Below are 26418 nucleotides of genomic sequence, written 5' to 3'. Positions count from 1 at the left end.
TCAGCCCTGGGATTTCTTTGGAAGGAATGATGCTAAAGCTGAAACTCCAGTACTTTGGCCACCTCATGCGAAGAGTTGACTCATTGGAAAAGACTCTGATGCTGGGAGAGATTGTGGGCAGGAGGAGAAAGGGATGACAGAGGATAAGATGGCTGGATTGGCATCACTGACTCGATGGACGTGAGTCTGGGTGAACTCCGGGAGTTGGTGATGGACAGGGAGGCCTGGTGTGCTGTGATTCATGGGGTCGCAAAGAGTCGGACACGACTGAGTGACTGAACTGAACTGAACTGAACTTTGTTTGTTTGCAATGTTTAGAGTTATGTTTGGAGACCTCTCCATTCATCCCCTTCTTTCCCGCCCTGGAGGAAGAAACTGGCATGTGTGTCTTTTCTATCCCTACATGACACAGATGTGTGTGTACCTGGAAGACATGAGTATTATTTCACGTGGTCTTTAGGTTTCATGACCCATATCACACAGCAAGTATCCTCTTCCAACTGGATTTTTTCACTCCACACTATTGTATCCATGATACACACAGGTCTAATTCAGTCACTCTTAACCGTAGTATGGACGTTCATTACAAGACTGAAGCTGATGGGCTCATTCTGGTGTGGGGTTATCCCTAGCTTCTTGATGTTGTAAGTGACACTGTGGAACCCTTGCACACATCTCCAGGGTACAGGTGCCCACAGCAGTTTGGAGCGTCTTAAGCAGAATTGCAGGATTCTAACTCATGGGCATTTTCAACTCTTTGTTCATTTCCAGACAAGACACTCTCTCAGAAGTGGTGGCTGTAGCAATATTTGTTTACACCAACAGAGGGTGCAAGTTATCATATTCTGCTCCCCCTAGCCACTTTCCCCAGTCCTCCATGCCCCCACCTCCATCCTCATTCTTTTACTGGGCTTCAACTTTGGTGTTAATACAATGGACACATCTCATTATTTCGTTTGACAGTGAAAGTGCTCATTGCTCAGTCGTGTCCAACTCTCTGTGACACCATGGACTGTAGCCCACTAGGCTCCTCTGTCCATGGGGTTCTCCAGGCAAGAATACTGGAGTGGGTAACTATTTCCTTCTCCAGGAGATCTTTTCCACCCAGGGATCAAACCCCGGTCTCCTGCATTGCCGGCAGATTCTTTACCACTAGCATCTCCTGGGAAGCCCATTTGGTTATAATGTATTCAATGCATTCAGGAAAAACTCTGAAAAAATAAACTCTCAATAAGCACAGGGAAAAAAGCAGCAGTTATAGTCATAGATTTTACTCACCGAATCTCAGATTTGTATTCATTGATGGTTTTGGGGGTTGTTTCAAGAGTCTTAGGAGTTTTTGCTGGATTAAGGCCCATCTGAACAGCACTTCTTAGAGCGTGGAGCTTAAAGAGATGTGGATTCAAGTTTTGAGTTAGAAGCTCTACTCCTCACCACAAGTGATGTGCTTGGACCCGCCCACTTCTCCAGGGTAAGATGATGCCTGCAACCTCAGACAGGCATCGTTTAGGATGACACAACGGATGTGCAAGCACTCAGACATCTCCACGCTTCCACCGAAGTGAACTTTGACAGAAATATTGCCTCTAGTCTTTATTTGTGTAGTTTATTTATTTTTAGTTGGAGAATAATTGTTTTACAATATTGTGCTGGTTTCTGCCATCCATCAGTATGAATCAGCCACAGGTATACATATGTCCCCTCCCTCTTGGACCGTGTGTGTCCATTCTTATTCTGTGGTCCAGACCCATCTGCTCATGACAGGTGCTTCCTTTACTCTAGTGTCCCAGAAACAAGTTTTCTTTCAAGGGAGAAGGAGGCTTTTCTGAAGTCTGGACACAGAATGATATTCTTGTGATACAGAACATAAAATTATAGACTCATAAGAGCAGGCATTGTGGTGTTATTTCTTATTTGGGCAGTAAGATTTAAGATCAGGGCCTAAGACTAAAATTATCTGTAATCAAGACTACCCATGAATATTCCACGGGACAGTGTCACATTAGAAGTAAATCCAAAATGGATAGCCATTTCTTTGAGCATCAGTTGAAACAACTGATTTTTGTTGTTTTTGTTGATACCCCAATAGGTATCCTATTGGGGAAATTAACATGTAATGATGAGAATGTCTCTGAGGACCAAGAAATTCTCAAACCGTGAACAATCTCACCCTCTGAGATCACACAGGCAAGATGCAGCCTCGTATCTTCCATCTAATACCTATTCGAGGTGGGTGAGATCATTTGCTCGGTTTGTACAAATGGTTCTCTAAGCCAAGCGTGTGCCACTGAATTTGCACACATTAAGCGTACATTGTCCTAGACTTTCTTGTGCCTCTAGGTAGGACAACACACCACATCCTAGACAGAGGGAACATGAAGGAGGCACATGAGCCTTTGCTGCTGGTAGGTATTTGTATCGATTGGGCTCCTCAGGAGAACCAACCCCATCAATAATTGGCACGCAAGAGATCACAGATACCTTATCAGTGAGAAACTTTGCCTTGTTCCTCTGGCGTCTTGCAAGGTACTGGTCATACAACTGGGCCAGCTTGGCTGCCAACACATGCTCTCGGCTAAAACAGGGGTGATGCGTGAAGATTAACCCCGAAATATCAATATCCAATTGGAAATTGCCAGGAGCGTCCCCAGATCCAATGAGATGCTGACTTCTGTGGATGTATTTTACTGCCTGCCAAAGAGAGCAGAGTGTGGGGGAAACACAGTCAAGCACTTCCTAGTTCTAACGTGCAATGGGAAAGCCAGGCGCAAAGTCCCTTCTACCCTGATCAAGCCAGGAGAACTACGCTCCAGTCCCCGTTCCCTGGAGCTTTTGGGGCCTGCCCTTTTCTGAACACCACTTCAATCTTGCTTTTCTAGGTCTTTCAGCATTTATCTCTACTGAGTCATAGCCCTAATCTTTGTCATGCGACTATCTCATTTCCTGGAACTCTTGGGTTTTGCAGCTGGTGACCTTGAAATTCTTTTAATGAGAAGAGCATAGATTCTAGTCCAAACTGATCATTACTTGGATCGTAGACACTCTCTCCATGTGGACAAGTTTTTAGTTTGCAGAGAACAGCCAGAGACTAACTTATTGAACCGAGCTTCGTGCTGGCTCTTGTTTTCCTAGGAAGAAGAAAATTAGTCTGCAAAATAACAGAGCAAGAGGGAGGTGGGCAGCTGAGTGTGTTGAAAACAGGAGTGGAAATTTCCACTGGGACTTTCCTGGATCACTTGGTATACAGTGTGCTATATCAACGTCTGTTTTTCTTCATTAAACTCATTCAGATACTCTATGTCGATCACTGCTGCTCTTGTGGGAATCTAGTTTTGGAGGCTGGGAGCTCCAAAACGGGGAGCTGACCTTTTTGATTTTGTGTCTTAATGTTCTCTGCTTGTCATGAACACTGACTACAGTCAGAATGTGGACTTTCACACTTCTTCGAGCCTTCCCTTTGTGGAGAGGAACTTCTGGATATTATTTATGTTGTCTGGAAAATATTCAGCCAGTTCAGTTCAGTTCAGTCGCTCAGTCGTGTCCTACTCTTTGCAACCCCATGGACTGTAGCATGCCAGGCCTCCATGTCCATCACCAACTCCCAGAGTTTACTCAAACTCATGTCCGTTGAGTCGGTGATGCCATCCAACCGTCTCATCCTCTGTCGTCCCTTTTTCCTCTCACCTTCAATCTTTCCCAGCATCAGGGTCTTTTCAAATGACTCAGTTCTTCGCATCAGGTGGCCAAAGTATTGGAGTTTCAGCTTCAGCATCAGTCCTTCCAATGAACACCCAGGACTGATCTCCTTTAGGATGGACTGGTTGGATCTCCTCGCAGTCCAAGGGACTCTCAAGAGTCTTCTCCAACACCACAGTTCAAAAGCATCAGTTCTTCAGCGCTCAGCTTTCTTTATAGTCCAACTCTCACGTCCATATGTGACCACTGGAAAAACCATAGCCTTGACTAGACGGACCTTTGTTGGCAAAGTAATGTCTCTGCTTTTTAATATACTGTCTAGGTTGAAAAGATTATGTGGCCCAAATGTTTTATTTACAAGTTATGAGGTTAAATGGCAGCTGCAACTACTCTACTCAGAAGTGACGCTTTCATCCTTCTTCGGCTGTGGGTAACGTTCAGGAGTCTCTTTGTTTAACCTTCTTCATGATATCATGTAAAGGTGCTGAACTAGGGACAGAAGCCCTGGATTCCAGCTCTGGCTCCACCTCTGAGGATAAAGATCCAGCTGGCATTTTTTATGTCACCAGGCATCATATAAGGCTTCCTGGTGGCTCAGACAGTAAAGAATCCACCTGCAATGCGGGGGACCCAGGTTCAATGCCTGGGTTGGGAAGATCCCATGGAGAAGAGAATAGCAACCCACTCCAGTATTCTTGCCTGGAGAATTCCAGGGACAGAGGAGCCTGGCAAGCTATAGTCCATGAGGTCACAAAGAGTTGGACATGGCTGAGCAACTGAACAAGAACAAGGCATTGTATAAAGTGCGTCACATATATCACCTCACTCATTCTGTCAGGGAACCACGGACTGTTACACAAGATCCTACTCGTGGGCCCTGGAAGGGGTCCACCTTCCTGCAATAACTCCAAGAAATGAGTGGTTGACTACACGTAGCGGGACCTGTTTGTGAGCAGCCGTAGATTGATAGGGGGAAACTGGGACATGAGCTTTACAACCTGGAGCAGGAAGGATGAAGCCTGAGATATGCAGAGGGAGGGATGGAAAGCCGATGGGCGGACTCCAGAATTAGAATCCTAGCTTACAAGATCCCATTGTTCTCCCCATCAGACTAAGCTTGGAGGTCACACTGTGTGTATGTGTGTGGATGTGCATGTATGCATGGACAAAGAGGCATTCACACTTGTTATACACTGTGATCTGCTTTTCAGTTACTATTAGTCATTGAAGTAGTAGCAATATTTGACAGTAATACATACACATATGAGTCTTCATTTACCAGTAAATTCGTTGTTGGGTTTTGTGTTACCTTCTTTGTATCAATATTCATGAGTAAGGATATTGAGTGTATTTCTTTTCAGTCTTTCAATTTCATACTTATTTCCCCCCTAAAAGATTAGTAGACTCTTAATGTATATTTAGGATTTGTGATTTCCTACAGGCATCCAATATGGCATACCCTCCATTTTCATAAAACAATAATTTTTCTTTCTTAGAAAATAAGTCAGTCTGTCTTTGATGAGAAGACCTACACACAGATTTTTTTTATTTAAAAAAAATGTTCTTGTAAAACTGGGATGTGTTTACAAACTAGGTAGGTTTGAAAAAAATGGATTAACTATACCTCAGTCATTGCTGTTCAGTTGCTAAGTCATGTCTGACTCTTTGTGACCCCACAGACTGCAGCCCACAAGGCTACTCTATCCTTCCCTATCTCCTGAAGTTTGCTCAGATTCATGTCCCTTGAGTAGGTGATGCTATAAAATCGTCTCATCCTCTGCCACCCTCTTCTCCTTTTGCCTTCAACCTTTCTCATCCTCAGAGTCTTTTCCAGTGAGTCGGCTCTTTGCATCAGATGGCCAAAGTATTATAGCTCCAAAATATGCTGAGTCAAATCTCCCTTTGGATTTACAGGGAGGGAACCCCATCCCCACAGGGGTCATATTCCACCAATATTTCGTACCTTCTGAAAGCCCTAGTTCTGACATTAATATCTTCACCCATCATGCTGCCATAACAAAGGCCCATCTCTTTCCTCTTTCTTTTGGGTAAGAGTATTCAATTATAACCTGCCGTCGTGTTAAGGGTTTGAACCTGCAGGTGGTGACTATGTGTCTTACGATCTTTCTGGCCACCTGGATTAATTAAAACATTTCCACCTCTCAAAGACTTGTGCCCCTGAGCATCAATCCAGAGACTTAACGGAAACATTCCTCTCCACTTGCCTGGCTCCTGCTGGTTCTTGTTTTGCTGTTCCTCTTACCAGGTTCCAGAGTTCTGGGCTCACTCAGAGTGTGGCCCGTAGGTTCTGTCTTGTACTCTGCTTGGTGTGAGTAAGTACTGCCGGTGGCATGGTCCTGTGTGTGTGCTGTGTGCTCAGTCCAGCTCTTTGCGACCTTGTGGACTGTAGCCCGCCAGGCTCCTCTGTCCATGGGCTTTCCCAGCAAGAATACTGGAGTGGGTTACTATTTCCTCCTCCAGGGGATCTTCCTGACCCAGGGATAGAACCCTCATCTCATGCAGCTCCTGCATGGCAGGCGGATTCTTTACTGCTGAACCAATAATATTTCTAAGGTATATTATTTTCATTTCGAAGTTGTTTGATTCTTCAGTCTTTGGTGGAAAACTGAAAATCTAAACTATCAGAGGTGGTGCATGTGGATTGTCTGCTGACATTCTCAGTGCAAGCAGGGTTGCATGCCGATGAAAGAAAAATTTCAAGGTTGTACAGAGAGAGAGCAATCACTGGTGGAATTAAAGTAAAATGTATGTATTTGCCCTCCCTCAGAAAATAATAGCAAGAGAACCTAAATCCAGCCCAGAGCCAGCAGTAGATTCTACAGCTGTTGTTCTGGTCTTCCTGGGAAGTTTTCTCATTCTCCATCTTCTGGGTATGTCTCCAGGATGTCAGGTTGGGGAGTGTATGTTCCTCTTAAAACTGACTAATTTGTCCTTGGTGTTGATCATGGGGATCTTGCTACAAGATATGATCCTTTTCCTCTGGCATCTCTGAGCTTACATTATCAATGTCCTAAGCCATGGAAAACTCTGGACTGCCTACAACAGGAGAGAAGTTTCTCCATTCCATAGGACAGAAGGTTCTCCATTCAAGGAGAACCAGAGGAAGGAGACGCAGAGAGAGAGACTGCCAGCATTGAGTCCCTGGCCCCAGGGTCCCGGTTCCTAAAGCCCCACCTTCGTTTTGTGATTCATCTCCAGGTCCTTCCAGCTTTGTGAGTCACTAAGTTCTCTCCTCTTAGGCTAGTTTTCAGTGGGTTTCTGTCACTTGCAACTCAAAGAGTGCTGACTACTACAGTTCTTCTAATTTAGCAGGGAACCAGAGGGCTCCCCAGGTGATGCTAGTGGTAAAGAATCTGCCTGCCAATGCAGGAGACACAAGGGATGCAGCTCCATCCCTGAGTCAGGAAGATCCCCTGGAGGAGGAAATGGCAACCCACTCCAGTATTCTTGCCTGGGAAATCCCATGGACAGAGGAGCCTAGGGCTATAGTCCATGGGTTTGCAAAAGAGTTGGATATGACTTAGCAACTAAACAGAACAACTCTTTTAATATGACCTTTGCTTCTTTCATAGCAGAAGCCTGGCATGTTCTCCATGCTTTGCTATGTTTGCAGCCTAACTCTAGGAAATGATCTCAGAAGACTCCAGCCCCTGCAGATCTCTCTCTTCTAACTTCTTTGCTCTGTGATGCAGGATGACCAGCCCCTCTTAGTGGAACTCTTATCTTCCTCTACTTTCCTGTTTCTTCCCAAAGCTAGGAAGCTCTCCCCTCTCAAAAGGACTGGAAGGAAACCCTCTGTGCTCTCCCCACTGGCTCCTTGCCCAAAGAGAAGGAAGACTGTGTCTGAGTGGAGATTTAATTGAAGCCGAAGATCCACTAGTCCAGGTTCTTGGCTGGACAGGGTCACCGGTGGCATCTAGCTGTCCTTACTCAGCCATCTCCTGAGGGCCTTCTCACTGGCCCGTGGCTTCAGCAGGCACTCCACATGGTAAACTCTCTACCCAGGGGCCATAATTCATGGGAGAGAGAGCAGGGAGCCCAATCCATCTTGGGTCCAAGCCACATTCTCCTATCCAGCCTCACCCCTAGCTGAAACTGAGATCTGCACCCTTCTCTGATTCCTGTGCATTTCCCAAGTAGTGCAGAACTTCTGAAGGAGACAGATAAGATTAATGGCCTCCCTCAAGATCCTACTCTCCATAGTAATGACTCTTCTATTTTCTAATTTTAGCCCATACATTTATGCTTCATTATATCAGTGTTTCATGCTGAAGTAGATGGATGGATGGAGAGAGAAACTGATGGATTATTAGGTACAAGTTGATACTGTCTAGATCACTAATTATATGATGTATCTTTGTCATAAAGCAAGTAGATAGTAAATCCCTCATGGCCTGGGGCTTGGGTTTATGCTTGCTTTGTAAATCCACTCCTAGGGTCCACATTTCTGTACAGAGTAGCCACTCATTAATATTTGTCTCTGATAACAATATTTTATAGAAATTCACAATTTAATAAAAGGGCAAACACATACATCATCTCAAAACTCATAATGGTCGTATGAGGTAGAGATGATGGTGATTTTTTAATTAAGGAAACACCTTCACAGCAGTCAAGGGAGCTGCCCAAAGCCACGACTTAGTAGACACCCAGCTTAGATTCTCTGATTTGGGTCCATGTCTTCTCTGTTCATCACCCAACTCTATGGCTCTATAGTTCTATAGCTTTATAGAATGATCTTATATCCTCTTATTTTGTTTCGCTTTAGCAATGTCAAAATGTTACACATTTCAAATTACACAAGTTTCTGAACGACGTGATCCTTGCTACATTTCAGGAGAGCAAGAGCAATATAATTCAACGTGAAGGAAGGAAATAAAAACAAACAAGAAAAAATAAAACAGGTCTTTCTTAATACACAAGAATTTAAGGAATAAGTGCACCTGGATTGTGTGTGGGGGTGTGAGTTGCTAAGTTGTGTCTGACTCTTTGCAACACCATGGACTGTAGCTGGCCTGGCTCCTCTGTCCATGGAATTCTTCAGGCCAGAATACTGGAGTGGGTTGCCATTCCTTCTCCAAGGAATCTTTCTGACCCAGGGATTGAACCCAGGTCTCCTGCGTTGCAGGCAGATTCTCTAACGTCTGAGCCACCAGGGAAGCCCAGGTACATATGGATATATCTTAGGAAAATAAGGAAACAACAACAGAAGCTCCAAGACACAGAAACAAAATATTTGTCAGCTAAAAAACTAAGAAAAACAAAATCCTTGAGGAACAGAAAGATTGTAAAAAAGCATAAATTGCATCATTAAATTCATATAAGTACAAAACTAAAGCTAAAGAATATTGGAAATTGTGGTCCTAGACAAGATGTGTAAGTTGTAAGCTTTGATAATAATGTTGTAATGATAATACAGCAAACAAAAACCATGATATGATGTTTAAGGGACATGGATTGAAAGCTTAGAAGTGATTTCATAGTAAAAAGTCATTCTATGTTGACCCAAATTGGAAACATTTAAAAAATAATTCTTCTAATCTCTAATGTCACTGTGTGTTCATAGATTTATCTGAACTTTCAGTAAGAATGTATCTGATATTAAAGAAATGTGTAACCAAAGCCTAGCAATTCTTTTAATTTTAATATAGCTTCTTTCCCCCAGAATATATTTATTTGATAATTTTTTTAAAAAAGGATAATTCATAAATGTAATCATTTATTGTTGGGGGAAAAAAAAAGTGAAGGCAGGCAACTGCCTATTCAACACCAGCCCATCAGACCTCACTGAGTCCTGTTCTAAGCACTTTGGTGTATTATCTCAACCATCTGCACAACAATCCTAGTAGGCCTATGCCATTTTGCAAAGGAAGAAACACCAGCAGAGAGAGGAGGGAGGGTCAAGTGAACCAAACAAGAGGCAGGGCCAGGACTCAAGCCAGGCAGTGTGGTAAAAGAGCTGGGAAAAATACCATAGAAAGGATTTGTGAGGATAGAAAATCTCCAGTGATATAATACAGAGACAGTGGGGGAAATAACCCTGCAGTATATGTGAGATGACAGAGAGAAAAGAAAAAATATTGGGGCAGCTAACCTGGATATGGGAATAAGACACTGACCCAAGCCTTCCTACCTGGGAAGCTTGTTGCTGATGTAAAAAAGGATTTAAGAAAGGATTCTGTGTGGGCAGGAGACTCAGTCTTACATAACAGGCTTGCTGTTTCCTCTTTATGTGCAAGATAGTGAATTAGTTAAGAAAAGTCAAAATAGGATGTTGCAAATTCATCACTCCAAGCCCTTCAAAAAGCAAAGCACTTTCAAGTAAATTCATGTATTAAAAATGGGAGGGGAGGTTTACCTTTTTATACAGGGTTTCCAGTTCTGCCTTAATGTCCTGCTCCTGTGTCAACATGGGTGGCCGCGAAGGAACCGGCTTGATGGGGTTTGGCAGTGCCAGGATCCTCCCATCATCTCCGAACCATCTCCTCCCCTAGGATCAAGCAGAAGGACAGAAAATAGTTTACAAAAATAAACAGTGTTTGTGGGGAAATTCTCTGTCACCGTGTATATTTCATGCACCTCCCCCTGGTCCTGTAGATCTTTTATTTTTTAAAAAAATATTTATTTTAAATTAACGATAATTGCTTTACAATAGTGCTTTGGTTTCTGCCATATATCAACATGAATTAGCCACAGCCGAGAGAAATATCAACAACCTCAGGACATTAAAAGACGCTTATTTCTTGGAAGGAAAGTTATGACCAATCTAGATAGCATATTAAAAAACAGAGACATTACTTTGCCAACAAAGGTCCATCTAGTCAGGGCTATGGTTTTTCCGGTGGTCATATATGAATGTGAGAGTTGGACCATGAAGAAAGCCGAAGAACTGATGCTTTTGAACTGTGGTGTTGGAGAAGACTCTTGAGAGTCCCTTGGACTGCAAGGAGATCCAATCAGTCCATCCTAAAGGAGATCAGTCCTGGGTGTTCATTGAAAGGACTGATGCTGAAGCTGAAACTCCAATACTTTGACCATCTCATGCAAAGAGTTGACTCACTGGAAAAGACCCTGATGCTGGGAGGGATTGGGGACAGGAGGAGAAGGGGACAACAGAGGATGACATGGCTGGATGGCATCACTGACTCGGCGGACATGAGTTTGAGTGAACTCCGTGAGTTGGTGATGGACAGGGAGGCCTGGTGTGCTGTGATTCATTGGGTTGCAAAGAGTCGGACACAACTGAGCAACTGAACTGAACTGAACTGAAATAGCATGAGCTTCCCTCATAGCTCAGCTAGTGAAGAATCTGTCTGCAGTGCAGGAGAATGGGGTTTGATCCCTGGGTCGGGAAGATTCCCTGGAGAACCCACTCCAGTATTCTTTCCTGGAGAATCTCATGGACAGAGGAGCCTGGTGGGCTACAGTCCATGGGTCACAAAAGTTGGACACAGCTTAGCGACTAAACCACCACCACCATATAGCACAGGGAACTCTACTCAGTACTCTGCAATGGCTATGTGCGAAAAGAATCCACATAAAAAAAAAAAAGTGGCTATATGTATATCCTGCAACTAACACAACATTGTAAATCAACTGTATTCCAATGAAAATTTTAAAAAATTGAGTCCTCAGTAACGCCTCTCTGCCACCCAGAGTTAAGATATAGTTTTCAGCCCCCTCCTGATAAAAAAAAGTTTAAGAAAAAGCTAATAGACTGCTTGGGCTTCCTTTGTGGCTCAGCTGGTAAAGAATCTGCCTGCAATGCAGGAGACCTGTGTTTGATCGGTGGGTTGGGAAGATCCCCTGGAGAAGGAAAAGGCTACCCACTCCAGTATTCTGGCCTGGGTATTCATACACTACAGTCCAAGGGGTCACAAACAGTTGGACACAACTGAGTGACTTTCATTTTCACGTTAAAAGGAGTGGTTAAGAAAAGCATATTTTCTATGAAACAATTTTTAAAAATGTATTTTTAAGTTTTTTGGCTGCACTGGGATCTCTGTTGCTATGCAGGGGCTCTCTCTATTGGGGTGAGCAGGGTCTAACCTCTAGCTGCAATGCTGGGCCTTCTAATTGTGGCAGCTTCTCCTGTTGCAGAGCACAGGGTCTAGGCACACGGACTTCAGTGGCAGTGGCTCCTAGGCTCTAGAGCGTGGCTCAGTAGCTGCGGTGCGCTGGCTTAGTTGCCCCGTGGCATGTGGGATCTTCCTGGACCAGGGATTGAATTCGTGTCCCTGCATTGGCAGGTGGATTCTTAACCACTGGACCACCAGGGAAATTGTATTCGTGAAAATTTCAAGACAGACGACCATGGCGAAAAACAATTGAGGACATTCTATCTTGGGACAGTTAAAAATTTCTGTAAATTGGGAAAAGGTTTGCCAATATCTGGTTTAGTAGGAAGAGCCTGAATCCAGCTTGGGAAAGGTAGGATTGAGCGGAGAGCGGTGATGTTTGAGGGTCACTAAAGGTATTGACGACAAATTAAAAAACAATAACAACAAAACAGCGACAGAATGAACCAGTCTGCAGACACCCTCAGGAGGAAATGAGCCCCACCCCGCAGTGACAACGTCAGGATTAAGACCCTTTGTGAATCCCTCCTTGTCTACACCAGAGAACAGGGCTGAGAGCTCACCGGTTCCTGGGTCAGGAGCCTGTTCTCCATGATGTTCTGGTTGGTTCGCGGCACCTCCGGCCTTGCCCCGATGTAAAGGCCTTCATCTTCCAGGTACCTGGGTTGCACGTTCTCAGGAAGCTTTTTATATGTGGGCACTAGACAGTTCATAAGCACACACAAGCCACGTCAGTGCTGACCTGAACATCTCAAACTGCAGTTTGGTGAATACAGTCACCAGCAGAGGTGACTTTTTTTTTACTTTTGTTCTTGGGAAGTGCAAATGCCCCAAACTGATGTCCAGAAGCAGGACCAAGGGGAAGGTGAACGTGTTTTCCTGCAGCACCATGTTGGAGAATCATGAAATAATTCGATACCTAACTGGCCCACGTGGCTTCGCACACTGCGAGGAGTATGGTACCCAGATCAGAGGGAGGCTGCTGGCCTCATCAGTGGCGTGAGCCTGGGCCAGCCTCTTCTCTGAACTCTGTCCTCTCGTACATAAGGGATGAAAATATCTGTCTTTCTGGGCTCCTGGGAGAATTAAATGGGGTGAAGGATGGGGAAGTGCTTTGTAAATTACAAAGTTTGCTGGAGTCCACATGACTTCATTTACTTCCTCACTCTTTGATCTGTTCATAGAACAGATCTTTGTGGATAGTCTGTCTGTGGGAGCGGCAGGCAGCAACAGCCTGCCAAGGACTGTTGGGGGATAATGGCTTTATAATACTGTGTTGGCTTTTGCCACACATCAACATGAATCAGTAATAGGTATACATATGTCCCCTCTCTCCTGAACCTTCCCCCCACCTCTCACCCTATCTCACTCCTCTAGGTTGTGACAGAGCACCGGATTTGAGCTCCCTGTGTCATACAGCAAATTCCCACTGGCTATCTATTTTACCAACCTAGACAGCATATTAAAAAGCAGAGACATTACTTTGTCAACAAAGGTCCGTCTTAGTCAAAGCTATGTTTTTCCAGTAGTCATGTATGGATGTGAGAGTCAGACTATAAAGAAAGTTGAGCACTGAAGAACTGATGCTTTTGAACTGTGGTGTTGGAGAAGACTCTTGAGAGTCCCTAGTTCTGCAAGGAGATCCAACCAACCCAACCAATTTCCTAAAGGAAATCAGTCCTGAATATTCATTTAAGGAATGATGCTGAAGCTGAAACTCCAATACTTTGGCCACCTGATGTGAAGAACTGACTTGGAAAAGACCCTGATACTGGGAAAGATTGAAGGCAGGAGGAGAAGGGGATGACAGAGGATGAGATGGTTGGATGGCATCACCGACTTGATGGACATGAGTTTGAGTCAACTCCGGGAGATGGTGATGGACAGGGAGGCCTGGAGTGCTGCAGTCTATGGGGTCACAGAGTCAGACACAACTAAGCGACTGAACTGAACTGAACTGATCTACTTTACACATGGTGATGCGTATGTTTCCACGCTACTCTCTCAAAGTGATGCAGACATAGAGAACAGACTTGCGGACACAGTGGGAGAAGGAATGAGTAGGATGATTTGAACCTGTTTCTTCATTATTAAGTCAGATTAGAAATTGGGTTCAGTTGTGGAAATTGGGCATTTTTATACATCTGGAGAAGGAAATGTCTACCCACTCCAGTATTCTTGCCTAGGAAACCCCATGGACAGAGGAGCCAGGCGAGTTATTGTCCATGGGGTCACAAAGAGTCGGACATGACTGAGCGACTAACACTTTCACTTTAACTTTACACACCATCTCTATTTTGTCTGAAGGAAAACAAGGATGCTGAAACTGGGCAGGAAGATAAAGAGAGAAAGTACCTGTCCGTCTGCTGGGTACAAACAGGAGCTCTTTCTCCTTCTGCAGCCGAACGTGGACACTTTGATAATCAGCAGGTCTGACTGCCACAAAGTCTTCAGCTGTGTGATCTAAGCCCAGGAGAAGATCCTCCGCATCTTTGCCATCCAACCACTCTTCCTCATCCTGCGTCACATTAAAGAACGTCAAGGAACAATCCCGCAAATATAGTTAGTGACGGTGAGTGTGTTAGTTGCTGATTGGCTCTGACTTTGTGACCCTGTGGACTGGAGCCTGCCAGGCTCCTCTGTCCATGGGATTCTCCAGGCAAGAATACTGGAGTGGGTTGCCATGCTCTCCTCCAGGGCATCTTCCCAACCCAGGGATCAAACCCAGGTCTCTCACATTGCAGGCAGATTTTTTACCATCTGAGCCACCAGGGAAGCAAGCTCCGGGAGTTGGTGATGGACAGGGAAGCCTGCCGTGCTGCAGTCCATGGGGTCGCAAAGAGTCGGACACGACCGAGTGACTGAACTGACTGAGCCACCAGGGAAGTCCCAAAGACAATTAATGTACTTGGAAAAACAATCCATGATATTAAATGCACCAAACAACATATCCTAAGACAAAGTTACCTTTTCCTTTTATCTTTTTCTGAAAGAAAGCATAAAACGATGCTGACTTTCCTATTTAATATGCTTTGTTTTTCCACTATTCCACATACTTGGAAAACGCCAAAATCACAAGGGTCAGAAGAGATGTGCTAAGCAAGGCAAGTGGAACCTCAATGAGTGTGTCCTCCTTTGTGGGTGTCTATTCTCTGACAATGACTTAAAGAACTTGGGTTCATGACTTATGCATAATTTAACCTTCGGCCTTGGCACTAACCCCACGGGAAAGGTGCCAAGTGTGGGGTCCACACCCTGTTCAGATTGCCTGGGCTTGACTCCCAGCTTTGCCTTGTACTGCCTGGGTGACTGTGAGGAATTTACCTACCCTTCAGATCCCTGGTTTTCTTATTTTCAAGATTGGGGTATTAATAGATCTTATTTCCTTGGGTTTTGTGAGAATAAAAATTAAATGATGCATGTAAAAATTCTAAGCACAGAACCTGTAATCACAAATGCCAGCTGAAGTATTTTAACGTAGTTTGAATATTTTCCAAACTTTTCTGCCTTTTCTTTCTCTTCCTTCTCCTTTTTTCCTTCTTTTCTTTCTCTGTCTTGTTCTTCTTTCTAAAGTTTAAACCTGACATCCATCTAAGAGCAGCACCCTTTAAAATGCTATGGAGACTGCCAGGTAGCTGAAGACAATGGCTGTAGCCTAATTACCTAATATTTCCTTGCTAAATACACAAAATGATAAAAAGAGTAAAGTAAATCTGCATAGTAACCAAGCTCTCAGCAACAGCTGAAGGCAGAGAATGTCAGAAACTTCAAAAGGTGAAAAGAGAAAATATCCCGCAGTATCAGTGTGTGACCCTTTTTGTTCCTGCCCCAGCTCTACTTTGAGCAAGGACAGGCTGAGAAAACTTCAGAGAAGACAGCAGAGCAAAGCCAGCACCTGCAGCTGGTTCACCAGAAAGACTGCATCCACGGTGAGTGTGAAAATACTCGCACAAAGTTTGTCTTATTCATTTCAGATAACTGGCTTATTTCACTTAGCATAATGTCTTTAAGGTTCAGCCATGTTTAGCATTTATTCTAATTTCCTTCCTTCATGCTAAACAATATTCTCTTGTATATACCACCTTTTACTCATCCATTCTTCTCTTGATGGGCAGTTAGATTGCTTTCACTTTTGGCTACTGTAAATAATGCTTCTATTAACTTGAGTATACAGTGATCTGAATGCCTGCTTTTAATTCTTTGGGGTATATACCCAGGATTGGGGTTGCTGGATCGTATGGTCGTTCTATGTTTAAATTTTTGAAGAGCCACTGGGATTTTTCACAGCAGCTACACCACCTTGCAACAGCATGAGCAATGCACAAGTTTCTCTGCATCCTTGCCAACACTTGTCTGCCCTCCCTTCATTCTTTCCTTCCTATCTATCTCCTATCTATTTTTAATAGTCATTCTAATTTGTGTAAGGTGGTATCTCATTGTGGTTTTGATTTGCATTTCCCTAAGATTAGTGCTAAGCATCTTTTTATGTACTTTTTGGCCATTTGTGTATCTTCCTTGGAGAGATGGCTATTCAAGTCTGCCCATTTTTCATGGTGTGTTTTCTCTGGTCTCACATATCCCACCCACAATTACAGAATCTGAGTTGTAGCTTGGGTGTGGTATGGGGCACAGAAAACTGTTCACCTGTAAGGCTGAGAGGAGAGAGCACTAGGCTGCATTTGCCTTGGAGAGGCAGACATTTTTGTATGTGAAATGAATACTAATCCTTGTGTGGAGTCTAGCAAGAAAAATCTGCAAACTGTATTGCTCCACTTTTTTCCCCCACGAGAGAGAGAAAGCTGAATATACTTAATCAAGGCCCCCACTCCCCAAATTATAGGGTGAAATTGAGGCTACGGAAAGTAATGTGAACCTAGCATTCACAGCACTTTTAGGACCTGCATTTGATATTGTCCCGGAGGTCTCCGAGACTATCCTCAGTTCTTTTCATTCTTTTTACTTTATTCTGCTCTTCAGAAGTTACTTCCACCATTTTATCTTCCAGCTCATTGATTTGTTCTTCTGCTTCAGATATTCTGCTATTGATTCCTTCTAGAGTAGTTTTAATTTCAGTAATTGTGCTGTTTGTCTCTGAATGTTTATTCTTTAATTCTTCTAGGTCTTGCTTAAGCAATTCATGCATTTTCTCCATTTTGTTTTCAAGGTTTTTGATCATCTTTACTATCATTATTCTGAATTCTTTTCCAGGTAGTTTGCCTATTTCCTCTTCATTTGTTTGGACTTGGGTTTCTAGTTTGTTCCTTCATCTGTGTAGGATTTCTCTGCCTTTTCATTATTATTGTTTTAACTTATTGTGTTTGAGGTCTCCTTTTCCCAGGCTTCAAGGTTGAATTCTTTCTTCCTTTTGGTTTCTGCCCTCCTACGGTTAGTCCAGTGATTGGTATAAGCTTATAGGGTGAGGTTTGTGCTGAATTTTCGTTTGTTTGTGTATTTGTTTGTTTTCCCTCTGATGGGCAAGGCTGAGTGAGGTGGTGATCCTTCTGCTGGTGGCTGGGTTTGTAGTTTTTGGTCTGTTGTTTAGATGAGGTGTCCTGCACAGGGTGCCACTGGTGGTTGGGTGATGCCGGGTCTTGTATTCAGGTGATTTTCTTTGTGTGAGTTCTCACTATTTGATACTCCCTGGGGTTAGTTCTCTGGTAGTCTAGGGTCTTGGAGTCTGTGCTCCCACTCCAGAGGATCAGGGCTTGATCTCTTCTAGCTGTTTGTTTTTAAACCCACTCTCTCTTCTTTTCCAGTTAAGTTCATTCCAGGCTCTTTTAAAGCTATGATCATTCTTCTTTTCTCCATGATCTCCTGTATCTAGTTCTGTTCAGTTCAGTCGCTCAGTCGTGTCTGACTCTTTGCGACCCCATGAATCACAGCACGCCAGGCCTCCCTGTCCATTGCCAACTCCCGGAGTTCACTCAAACTCACGTCCATTGAGTCAGTGATGCCATCCAGCCATCTCATCCTCTGTCGTCCCCTTCTCCTCCTGCCCCCAATCCCTCCCAGCATCAGGCTCTTTTCAAATGAGTCAGTTCTTCGCATGAGGTGGACAAAGTATTGGAATTTCAGCTTCAGCATCAGTCCTTCCAATGAACACCCAGCACTGATCTCCTTTAGGATGGACTGGTTGGATCTCCTTGCAGTCCAAGGGACTCTCAAGAGTCTTCTCCAACACCACAGTTCAAAAGCATCAATTCTTTGGCGCTCAGCTTTCTTCACAGTCCAACTCTTGCATCCATACATGACTACTGGAAAAACCATAGCCTTGACTAGACGGACCTATGTTGGCAAAGTAATGTCTCTGCTTTTGAATATGCTATCTAGGTTGGTCATAACTTTCCTTCCAAGCAGTAAGTGTCTTTTAACTTCATGGCTGCAATCACCATCTGCAGTGATTTTGGAGCCCAAAAAATAAAGTCTGACACTGTTTCCACTGTTTCCCCATCTATTTCCCATGATGGGACCAGATGCCATGATCTGGACCAGATGCCATGATTCGTTTTCTGAATGTTGAGCTTTAAGCCAACTTTTTCACTCTCCTCTTTCACTTTCATCAAGAGGCTCTTTAGTTCTTCTTCACTTTCTGCCATAAGAGCGGTGTCATCTGCATATCTGAGGTATTGATATTTCTCCCGGCAATCTTGATTTCAGCTTGTGCTTCTTCCAGTCCAGCGTTTCTCATGATGTACTCTGCATATGTTAAATAAGCAGGGTGACAATATACAGCCTTGACAGACTCCTTTTCCTATTTGAAACCAGTCTGTTGTTCCATGTCCAGTTCTAACTGTTGCTTCCTGACCTGCATATAGGTTTCTCAAGAGGCAGGTCAGCCAGACCACCTGTATCTAGACCTGGTGCCAAAAAGTAAGGCCTCTCGTCCCAGGGAAGACCTACTAGATTGGGAACTTGGAAAAATGGCCAGCCATCTATTTTAACAAACCCTTTCAAGAGCGCTGTTGATCCTTCTGAATCATCTGAAGAGCTCAGGATGTGGATGAGCTGATCTATATGGTGGTGGTGTGTTTGCTCCTAGCCACTTTCTTCCAAGTTAGGACATCATCATCACCATCACCACCACCATCATCACTGCCATCACCACCATCAGCACCACAATCATCACTGCCACCATCACCATCACCACCTCCACCATCACCACTGCCAGCATCACGGCCATCATCACCATCACCACCATCACCACCATCATCATCACCATCATCACCATCACCACGATCACCACCATCATCATCTCACCATCACCATCACCATCATCACCATCACCACCACCACCACCATCATCACCATCACCACCACCATCATCATCTCACCACCACCATCACCACCACCACCACCATCATCACCATCACCACCATCACCACCACCATCACCACCACCATCATCATCTCACCACCACCATCACCACTGCCAGCATCACGGCCATCATCACCATCACCACCATCACCACCAACGTGATCATCACCATCAACGTGATCATCACCATCACCGTTAAGGTCTTCCCTCTCCTCATTACTATTCTTATACTAAATACTGTTTTGCTTACTCCTTCCTGTACAGGTGGCTCTTCTTCCTCTCCTTCCTTTTCCTCTCGGTTAGCTCCATGTCTATTTTTGGCTTTTGGTTTTTCCTCTGATTCCTCTGGTTCGGGATCAAAGTTGAAAGTAAAGAAGTTATACGCTTCCTCAGCAGAAGGGAAGCCAGGTGGAACCTACAGAGAGGAAGCAAGAATAGAATTTCAGATTATCTGTGCTGAGATAAGCTCTGCACAGTTCACTGACAGTGGGCTGGATGCTAAGAGCATTCCAGGCTTCCTAAACACATTACCTGTTGATGGTAATGAACTTTAACAAATACGACAGGCCTCCTTAGTTAAGTAACTTTAATGAGTTACTTTTAAAAAAATATAAATCGGCAATTATTTACCCTTCTACAAACACAAAAACATATTATTCACAGCAGTTAAAAGCTTTAGAAAAGATGATTAAAATGCCAAAAAGTGATTTATAGGCCAGTGCTGAGATACTTTTAATTATGAGCAATACAGGGTTTGTTAAACTTTGAAAAAATACCATTTCTGGTTTGTTTTAATTCTTGCATTAGTATCTCCCTTTTTCCCATAATAAAAGCTGGTAATAACTTCACAGCTGAACAAATCAGCTTATCAAGAACATTTCCTGTCCTTCCAGGCATTTTTCTTTCCCCACAATAGGCAGCTTTCCTTTCTAATTTCTCCATAAGATTCTAGGATTTAAAAGTAGGAATCATTCCTCATATTTTTTTCTTGCATATTTCATGCAGTAGGAGTCAGCTTATGTGTATAGTTGTCTCTCATTGACAATTTTCAAAAAACAGAAACAAATCAATAAGATACATGATTTAAAGCCTACATAATTTAAAGGTAGCATGATTTTAAAAGACAGGATTTCTCACCGGGGGTTTAGACTTGATTTTTCGTACAGAATCGTGGAACTTTACTCTTGAATGGCCTTGGGAGTCATGGTCTTGTTGAGTCCGTTGTACCTCTCTATCCAGCTATACAAATGGAAAAAAATAACAGATACATCATTTAAAGCAAGAAACTGAGGATTTTTAAAAAAACAAGCATTAGCCCTTAAAAGGCTTTATCTTCTGACCATTGATGCATCTCACAATTTCTAGGGAATGAAATGTTTACGAATATATTTGAATGGTAAAGTGGCTGATTGTTCTCTTCCTCAGCTCTGTCTCTCTCATGATTAAATGAACACAAAATTTTACAGTCACTAAACCTCAAAATGGAAATGCTATTTCACCCTAAAGATCAATAGATTATCCAGCTCACAGAGGATCATCTTGAAACAGTCTGTGATGAAGAGCGTCAACCACATCTGATTGTAAATAAGTCCAAGTGAGTAAGGGTTGCCCCAGGCCCTGGCTCTTCCAGTTTTGTGTGAATCTCAGAATGGCTGAGTGGGTCTCCTCCGGCATTTATCCAGAGACATTCTGTGATGAAAGCTAGAAATACTTGGAACAGCAAGCTAAGGTGCTATGAAATTCCATGTAAGTGCAGCTGAATGTCCAGCAATGGGCAGAATAAAAATGAGGGCATCAGTTGGGTGCAATCTATCACGATATTAAGAGAATACATATAATTCCAATTTATGTAAGATTCTGTGCTTTCCCTCCATTTTCTCATTTTGCAGTAGTAGGTTAAATAGATAACTGTGTGCGTGTAAAGTTGCTTCAGTCGTGTTTGACTCTTTGCAACTCTACGGACTGAAGCCTGCCAGGCTCTTCTGTCCATGGGGTTCTCCAGGCAAAAATGCCATGCCCTCCTCCAGGGGATCTTCCCAATCCAGAGATAGAACCCAGGTCTCCTGAATTGCAGGTGGATTCTTTACTGTCTGAGCCAACAGGGAAGCCCATGTATCCTGGAGTGGGTAGCCTATTCCTTCTCCAAGGGATTGTCCTGACCCAGGCATCAAAGTGGGGTCTCCTGCATTGCAGGCAGATTCTTTACCAGCTGAACTATCAGGGAAGCCCAGATAGTTAACTAATAGCATTCAATTATACAAAGGTTGAAGCAGTGGTAATGAATAAATTTCACAGTGCAATGCAGAGTTAATATTTGTCTTGGTAAATTCCAGAATTTTAAGTGGCTCTTTTGAAGACAAGGAAAGAAGCAGATGAGTATTATGTAATGTAAGGATAAACACGTTTAAAAATTGGTGGCGGTGGTTTAGTCACTAAGTTGTGTTCAACTCTTTTGTGACTGCATGGACCATAGCCCACCAGACTCCTCTGTCCATGGGATTTCCCAGGCAAGAATACTGGAGTGGGTTGCCATTTCCTTCTCCAGGGGAATCTTCTAGACTCAGGGATCGAACCCATATTTCCTGCTTGGAGGCAGATTCTTTACCACTGAGCCACCAGGGAAGGGTCAGGAAGGCTTTCTAAGGGTCTGCTAAGTTCAATCTTTCTCATAAAACAAGGCTAAGCCTTTCTTGCCCACTGTTGAAGATGCCATTCTACTCCTGTCTGCCTCAGAATCCCTCACCTTCTAGAGCCCAAGACAGAGACTGATACATTTGAAACACATAAATAAGCCAAGGAGTCAACCGATCAGAGAGACGAGAAGCTTAGCTCTGTATAGGCAAGCCTTAGGTTTTAGAGACATCTAAAGACTGATAATAAAACAGAAGAAGACCAGGCAGAAAGTCTAACGTTAGCAATTTAAAAAATAAAATAAGTAGGTAAAATTCCATTTGGCAAATATGTGTATGTGGAGATCAGTATTTTATTCTTTCTGTTTCTTTCCATCTCTTTCTGTATCAGCTTGACAGAAAGGACAGTAAGTTTGGACAATATAATTTCTTTGGTATCTTTTAAAATTATAAGATTAACAGTTTTACTATGATATGTATGGACTTGATCAAAACGGTGGTAATTTAATTTTTATCAAAATCTCAAAGTATTTAAAAGTTTATAAATTATATTAGCATAAGAAAAGCCATTAAATGTATTTAAAATGACTGTGTGCAGAATTAAATTTTAAAGAACTATTATCTATAATATCTTCATAAAAGCTTAAAGTAATAATATTCAATTTCAAGTGAATGCCTATGATGATGTGTGCTGTGTCCAGCTAGGAATTCTTTCTCATCCTTGAATTTGTTGTAACCTCCAAGAAGGCTCTATGACCCTCTTCTAGCTTGAGCTAGACAATCTCAAGTCTCATTATTTTTACCAAAGCATAATTACAAAATATAATAGTTCCTGCCCTGACCTCTCTTCTAACTACTAATCAATATTTTTAATTCCCTAAAGACAGCCTAATCTAGATGGTCTTGTAGATATCTCTGATTTTTTTATATTCTCAGTATCAGAAATGATACTAATCAAGATAAACGATTTGCAAAAAATTTCTCCCATTACGTGTGTTGTCTTTTCACGTTTTTCTTGGTTTCCTTTGAAATGGAAATGTGTTTAATTCTGATGAAGTCCAGTGTACTGATTTATTCTTTTGACACTTGTGTTTTTGAGTCACAGATAAGAATCCATTACCTAAGGCAAGAAACCATTGCCTAAGGCAAGGCACGTCATATTTTACATAACCTGGCTCCCAGGGAAGTGCCCTTTCCAAGGCTTCCTCAAGGCACCCACCATGGCTATTAACCAGCCTGCACTTCCACTGTCTGATCACCTGCCTGTCATCCCCACTGGGCTCCTTGAGAGGGGCCCTGACTGTCACTGCTGTGTGTTCAGAGTCCACTGGACACCCGGCAGGAAGGAGCCTCCGAGAGATGCTGGCGACAGGTCGAGTGTGTCAAGGGATCAGAATCTGGGGCACCTGGGACAATGAGCCAGGTCCACAAAACAGGGACACTTTGGTCATGCCTAGTGGAGACCCAGGAGTCAAATGTTCTGTGTTATTCCCACTTCTTTGTTGACACGTTCTTGGAGATGTGTGTTTGGCTTTGTTCTCTTGTTACAGATCGGCTGAGGATAAAGAGGAATGGAAAGAAGAGTTTAGCATAGGTTTGTGCTGATGGATTTAGATTCCTGACCCAAGTATTCCCAAGGGCTTCTTTTTGCTTTGACCCTACAGCCACTGACACTTGCTACCAACTATGGAGAGAGGGCTTCCCATGAGCCAGGCACTGTGTGAAATCCTGTGACATGTATGCACTCCTTTAATCCTCAGAACAATATCAAGGATCAGGTTCTGGGTAGTGTATCTATTTTAAAGAGGCAAGGGGACTTCCCTGGTGATCCAATGGTTACAAATCTGCTTTGCAACACAGAGGACGCAGGTTCAATCCTGGGTCAGGGAACTAAGATCCCACATGCTGTGGAGCAACTCAGCCTGCATGTCACTACTAGAGAGTCCATGTGCTGCAACAAAAGAACCTCCATGCTTCAAATAAGACCCAATGCAAAAAAAAAAAAAAAAGAGGTGGGAAGTGGGGAAGGGGGTTATATTTTATCACTCAGAGAATGAGTAAGTTACACATCCAAGGTCATGCAGCTAGTGAGTGAGAGTGCCAGAATTTAGTGCTGGGCAGCTGAGGGCCAGCACCTGGCCTCTTCATGTGCTCTTCGCCCCATAGGACCAAAATCGACTGCTTTTATATTCTTCTTCCGGGCTAAGCTATGTACACGAACGAGTGTGCTTGTGAGTGATATGCTCCATTGGAAACCTGAGATCAGGTCTGCGGACAAGGCATGTGGTGTTTGCCTCGCTTTCAGAGAATGGCTCTTAGGGGATATGCACTCTGTTAGACAAAAGGTCAAGTTCCTGCTCACAAAGAGAAATAAACAACTCTGTGAGCCAAAGGAGTATATTTTTACTCCTAAAACTACCAACTTGATTTGGATATCATATTCATGGCCTATTGGACAGGTGAAAACTACCATGATTGTGTGAAAGGATTATCCATCAAGAAGGTGCGGACAACGCCAGACATGGGAGACAACACCCTCCTATTGCTTACTCACACACCTACCAAAACAACCAAAGTATTTGTGTCATAATAATGGGACTTTAGGGACTTTCTCCTTTAAAATAATATTTTTTTTCGATGTGGACTATTTTCGTCTTTATTGAATTTATTAGATTTATTACAATATTGCTTCTGTTCTTATGTTTTGGGTTTTTTGGACCAAGAAGCATGTGGGATATTAGTTCCCTGACCAGGGATCAAACTCTCACCCTCTGCATTGGAAGATGAAGTTTTAACCACTTGCTCACCAGGAAAGTCTTGGTACTTTTTCTTTATTTTCCAATACTTTAGAACTATGGCTCTTACACTTATGGCTCTCATGGAAGAAAATAAATTGGAAATAAAGAAAAAGAAATGTGTCCTCTGTAGAACGGAGTAGCAGTTGTCATGAAGCCATTTTAGGGGACCGACTGAGTGTTCTGAAAACCCATGAGCACGACTGCAACTTTCCCTGTAATCATGCAATCTCTGGCTTGTTGGGGATGAATATAGGTAAATGGAAATCTGTAACATCTCATTATAGAAAAAGAAAAGGCATCATCTAAGAAATTTGTGACTTTGCTCCAGAAATATCCCTAATGCTTAGACCTTAAAAGCAACCAAAACCATCATCATCAACACACCACTGGGTTAGACTTGCAAACACTTCACTGAGCCACGTGCCCTGTTTCTGCTCCTTCTTCCACCCTAGATGTGTTGTTCCTTCAGCCACATGGCTGATACACCTTTCTGTCTTTAACAGGCTTCCTCTAGGCCTCGTGGGCCTTTATTGTCAGTTTTTCTCCGAGTGTAGGACCATCGTCATTCACACCCTCAAAACTCACCACAGTTCAAATACTTCCTAAATCTGTGTCTCCAGGCTGGGTCCCTGCCTCTCTGTGCATCTGAGGAGCACACTGAGGTGTCTCCCCAGCATCTTAGACTCAAACAAGTCACCCCGGTGCATTCAAATCACCACCCGATCCAATTGTCAGTTGCTTTCCTTGGCTTAGAAAAAACCATCGGGGCACCTTAGTGTAACACTCAAAGTCCCCACGATTGGATTCTATTCTTATCTTTCTCTGTTTCCCAGCAAGATCCATGGACCCAGCACCGCTGACCCATGAGACACACCGGGAATGAGACAGAGCTGGGATCCAGTACTGACTTGTCCACATGCGTGCTCTGTGACCTGGGGATGGCTGGGCAGGCCCTCTGAACCTCGTATGTCAAATGTGAATGAAAATTATGGTACCTACCTCACAGAGGTGTTGGGATAAGGGCATCTAATAACATGGGCAAAGACTTGGCAAAATGCCCAGCACCAAGTAGCATCTATAAATAGCAGCTATTATTATTGAGTGTTTAACAGCCCCTCCATGCATAGCTCTGCTCTAGGACTTTTGCTGGAACATTTCAATTTGGCATAATTGTCTTTGGTCACAAAGTAGGGGTGGCCTATTTCTCACCTCCGTGCCAAATTCCGTCTCCGATTCTTTCTCGGTGGGACTTCGTAAGCGCCTGGGCCGAGGGGTGGGAATTTCCTGCAGCAGCGCACTTTCCGCTTTGGACTAAAAAGTCAAAGAGAAAATTACTGCTACATAATGTCAGTGATGCTATGAAAACCTCAGTCACCATCTCGGGAGGAAATCAGTCAGTAAAATACGCATGTTATGCTTCTTTAAGAGGTAAAAACAATGGTTTAGAAAAAGGACATTACATTCTTCTTAAGTGTAACTTTCATCTGTGCTCATAGTTAAATGCTGCATTAACCTTTAGAGCATGAAAAACAAATTTAACAGTATTCAAATTCACGCAGTTTTGAGCAAATGAATCAAGCTAGACAAGACTGGAAGCAAGGTAATCGGCGCCGAGCAAAATATCCCTGCGGTTTCTCTCACCCTTGCAGCCTGTAATTTCTCCCTCATGCGTTCTCTCATGGAAAATTCTGCAAAGCCTGTTCTGGAAGCTGAGGGGATTGGAGGCAAGCCTAAAACAATACAAGAAAATTGCTTTAAAACAACATCTTTTTCTTCCAAAGGGAAGATTAGATTAAAAATAACAAGAGAATATCATTTTATTTTGCAAATTTAGAATTTCACATAAGCCATCATGAGATAAAGCTGAACAACCCCCGCCCC

General features: G+C 43.3%; 1 protein-coding gene across 2 annotated transcripts in view; it reads right to left on the bottom strand.

Moving 5' to 3' along the window:
• CC2D2A (coiled-coil and C2 domain containing 2A) overlaps nucleotides 1–26418 on the bottom strand; it is a 132878-nt gene that overhangs the window by 73495 nt on the left and 32965 nt on the right. For both annotated transcript variants that reach the window (XM_010857285.1, XM_010857287.1), the window contains exons 5-13: nucleotides 26179–26267; nucleotides 25747–25848; nucleotides 20247–20348; nucleotides 19360–19524; nucleotides 14151–14313; nucleotides 12359–12495; nucleotides 10076–10207; nucleotides 2482–2691; nucleotides 1279–1385 (exon numbers count right to left, since the gene is read on the bottom strand). In XM_010857285.1, the coding sequence (XP_010855587.1) occupies nucleotides 1279–1385; nucleotides 2482–2691; nucleotides 10076–10207; nucleotides 12359–12495; nucleotides 14151–14313; nucleotides 19360–19524; nucleotides 20247–20348; nucleotides 25747–25848; nucleotides 26179–26267 (1207 nt within the window). The remainder of the gene's footprint in view (nucleotides 1–1278; nucleotides 1386–2481; nucleotides 2692–10075; nucleotides 10208–12358; nucleotides 12496–14150; nucleotides 14314–19359; nucleotides 19525–20246; nucleotides 20349–25746; nucleotides 25849–26178; nucleotides 26268–26418) is intronic.

Source organism: Bison bison, unplaced genomic scaffold (genome assembly GCF_000754665.1).
Source record: "Bison bison bison isolate TAMUID 2011002044 unplaced genomic scaffold, Bison_UMD1.0 scf7180017864379, whole genome shotgun sequence".
Lineage (NCBI taxonomy): Eukaryota > Metazoa > Chordata > Mammalia > Artiodactyla > Bovidae > Bison > Bison bison.
The sequence above is the reverse complement of the archived record's forward strand: the minus strand, read 5'-3'. Positions and strand labels throughout refer to the sequence as shown.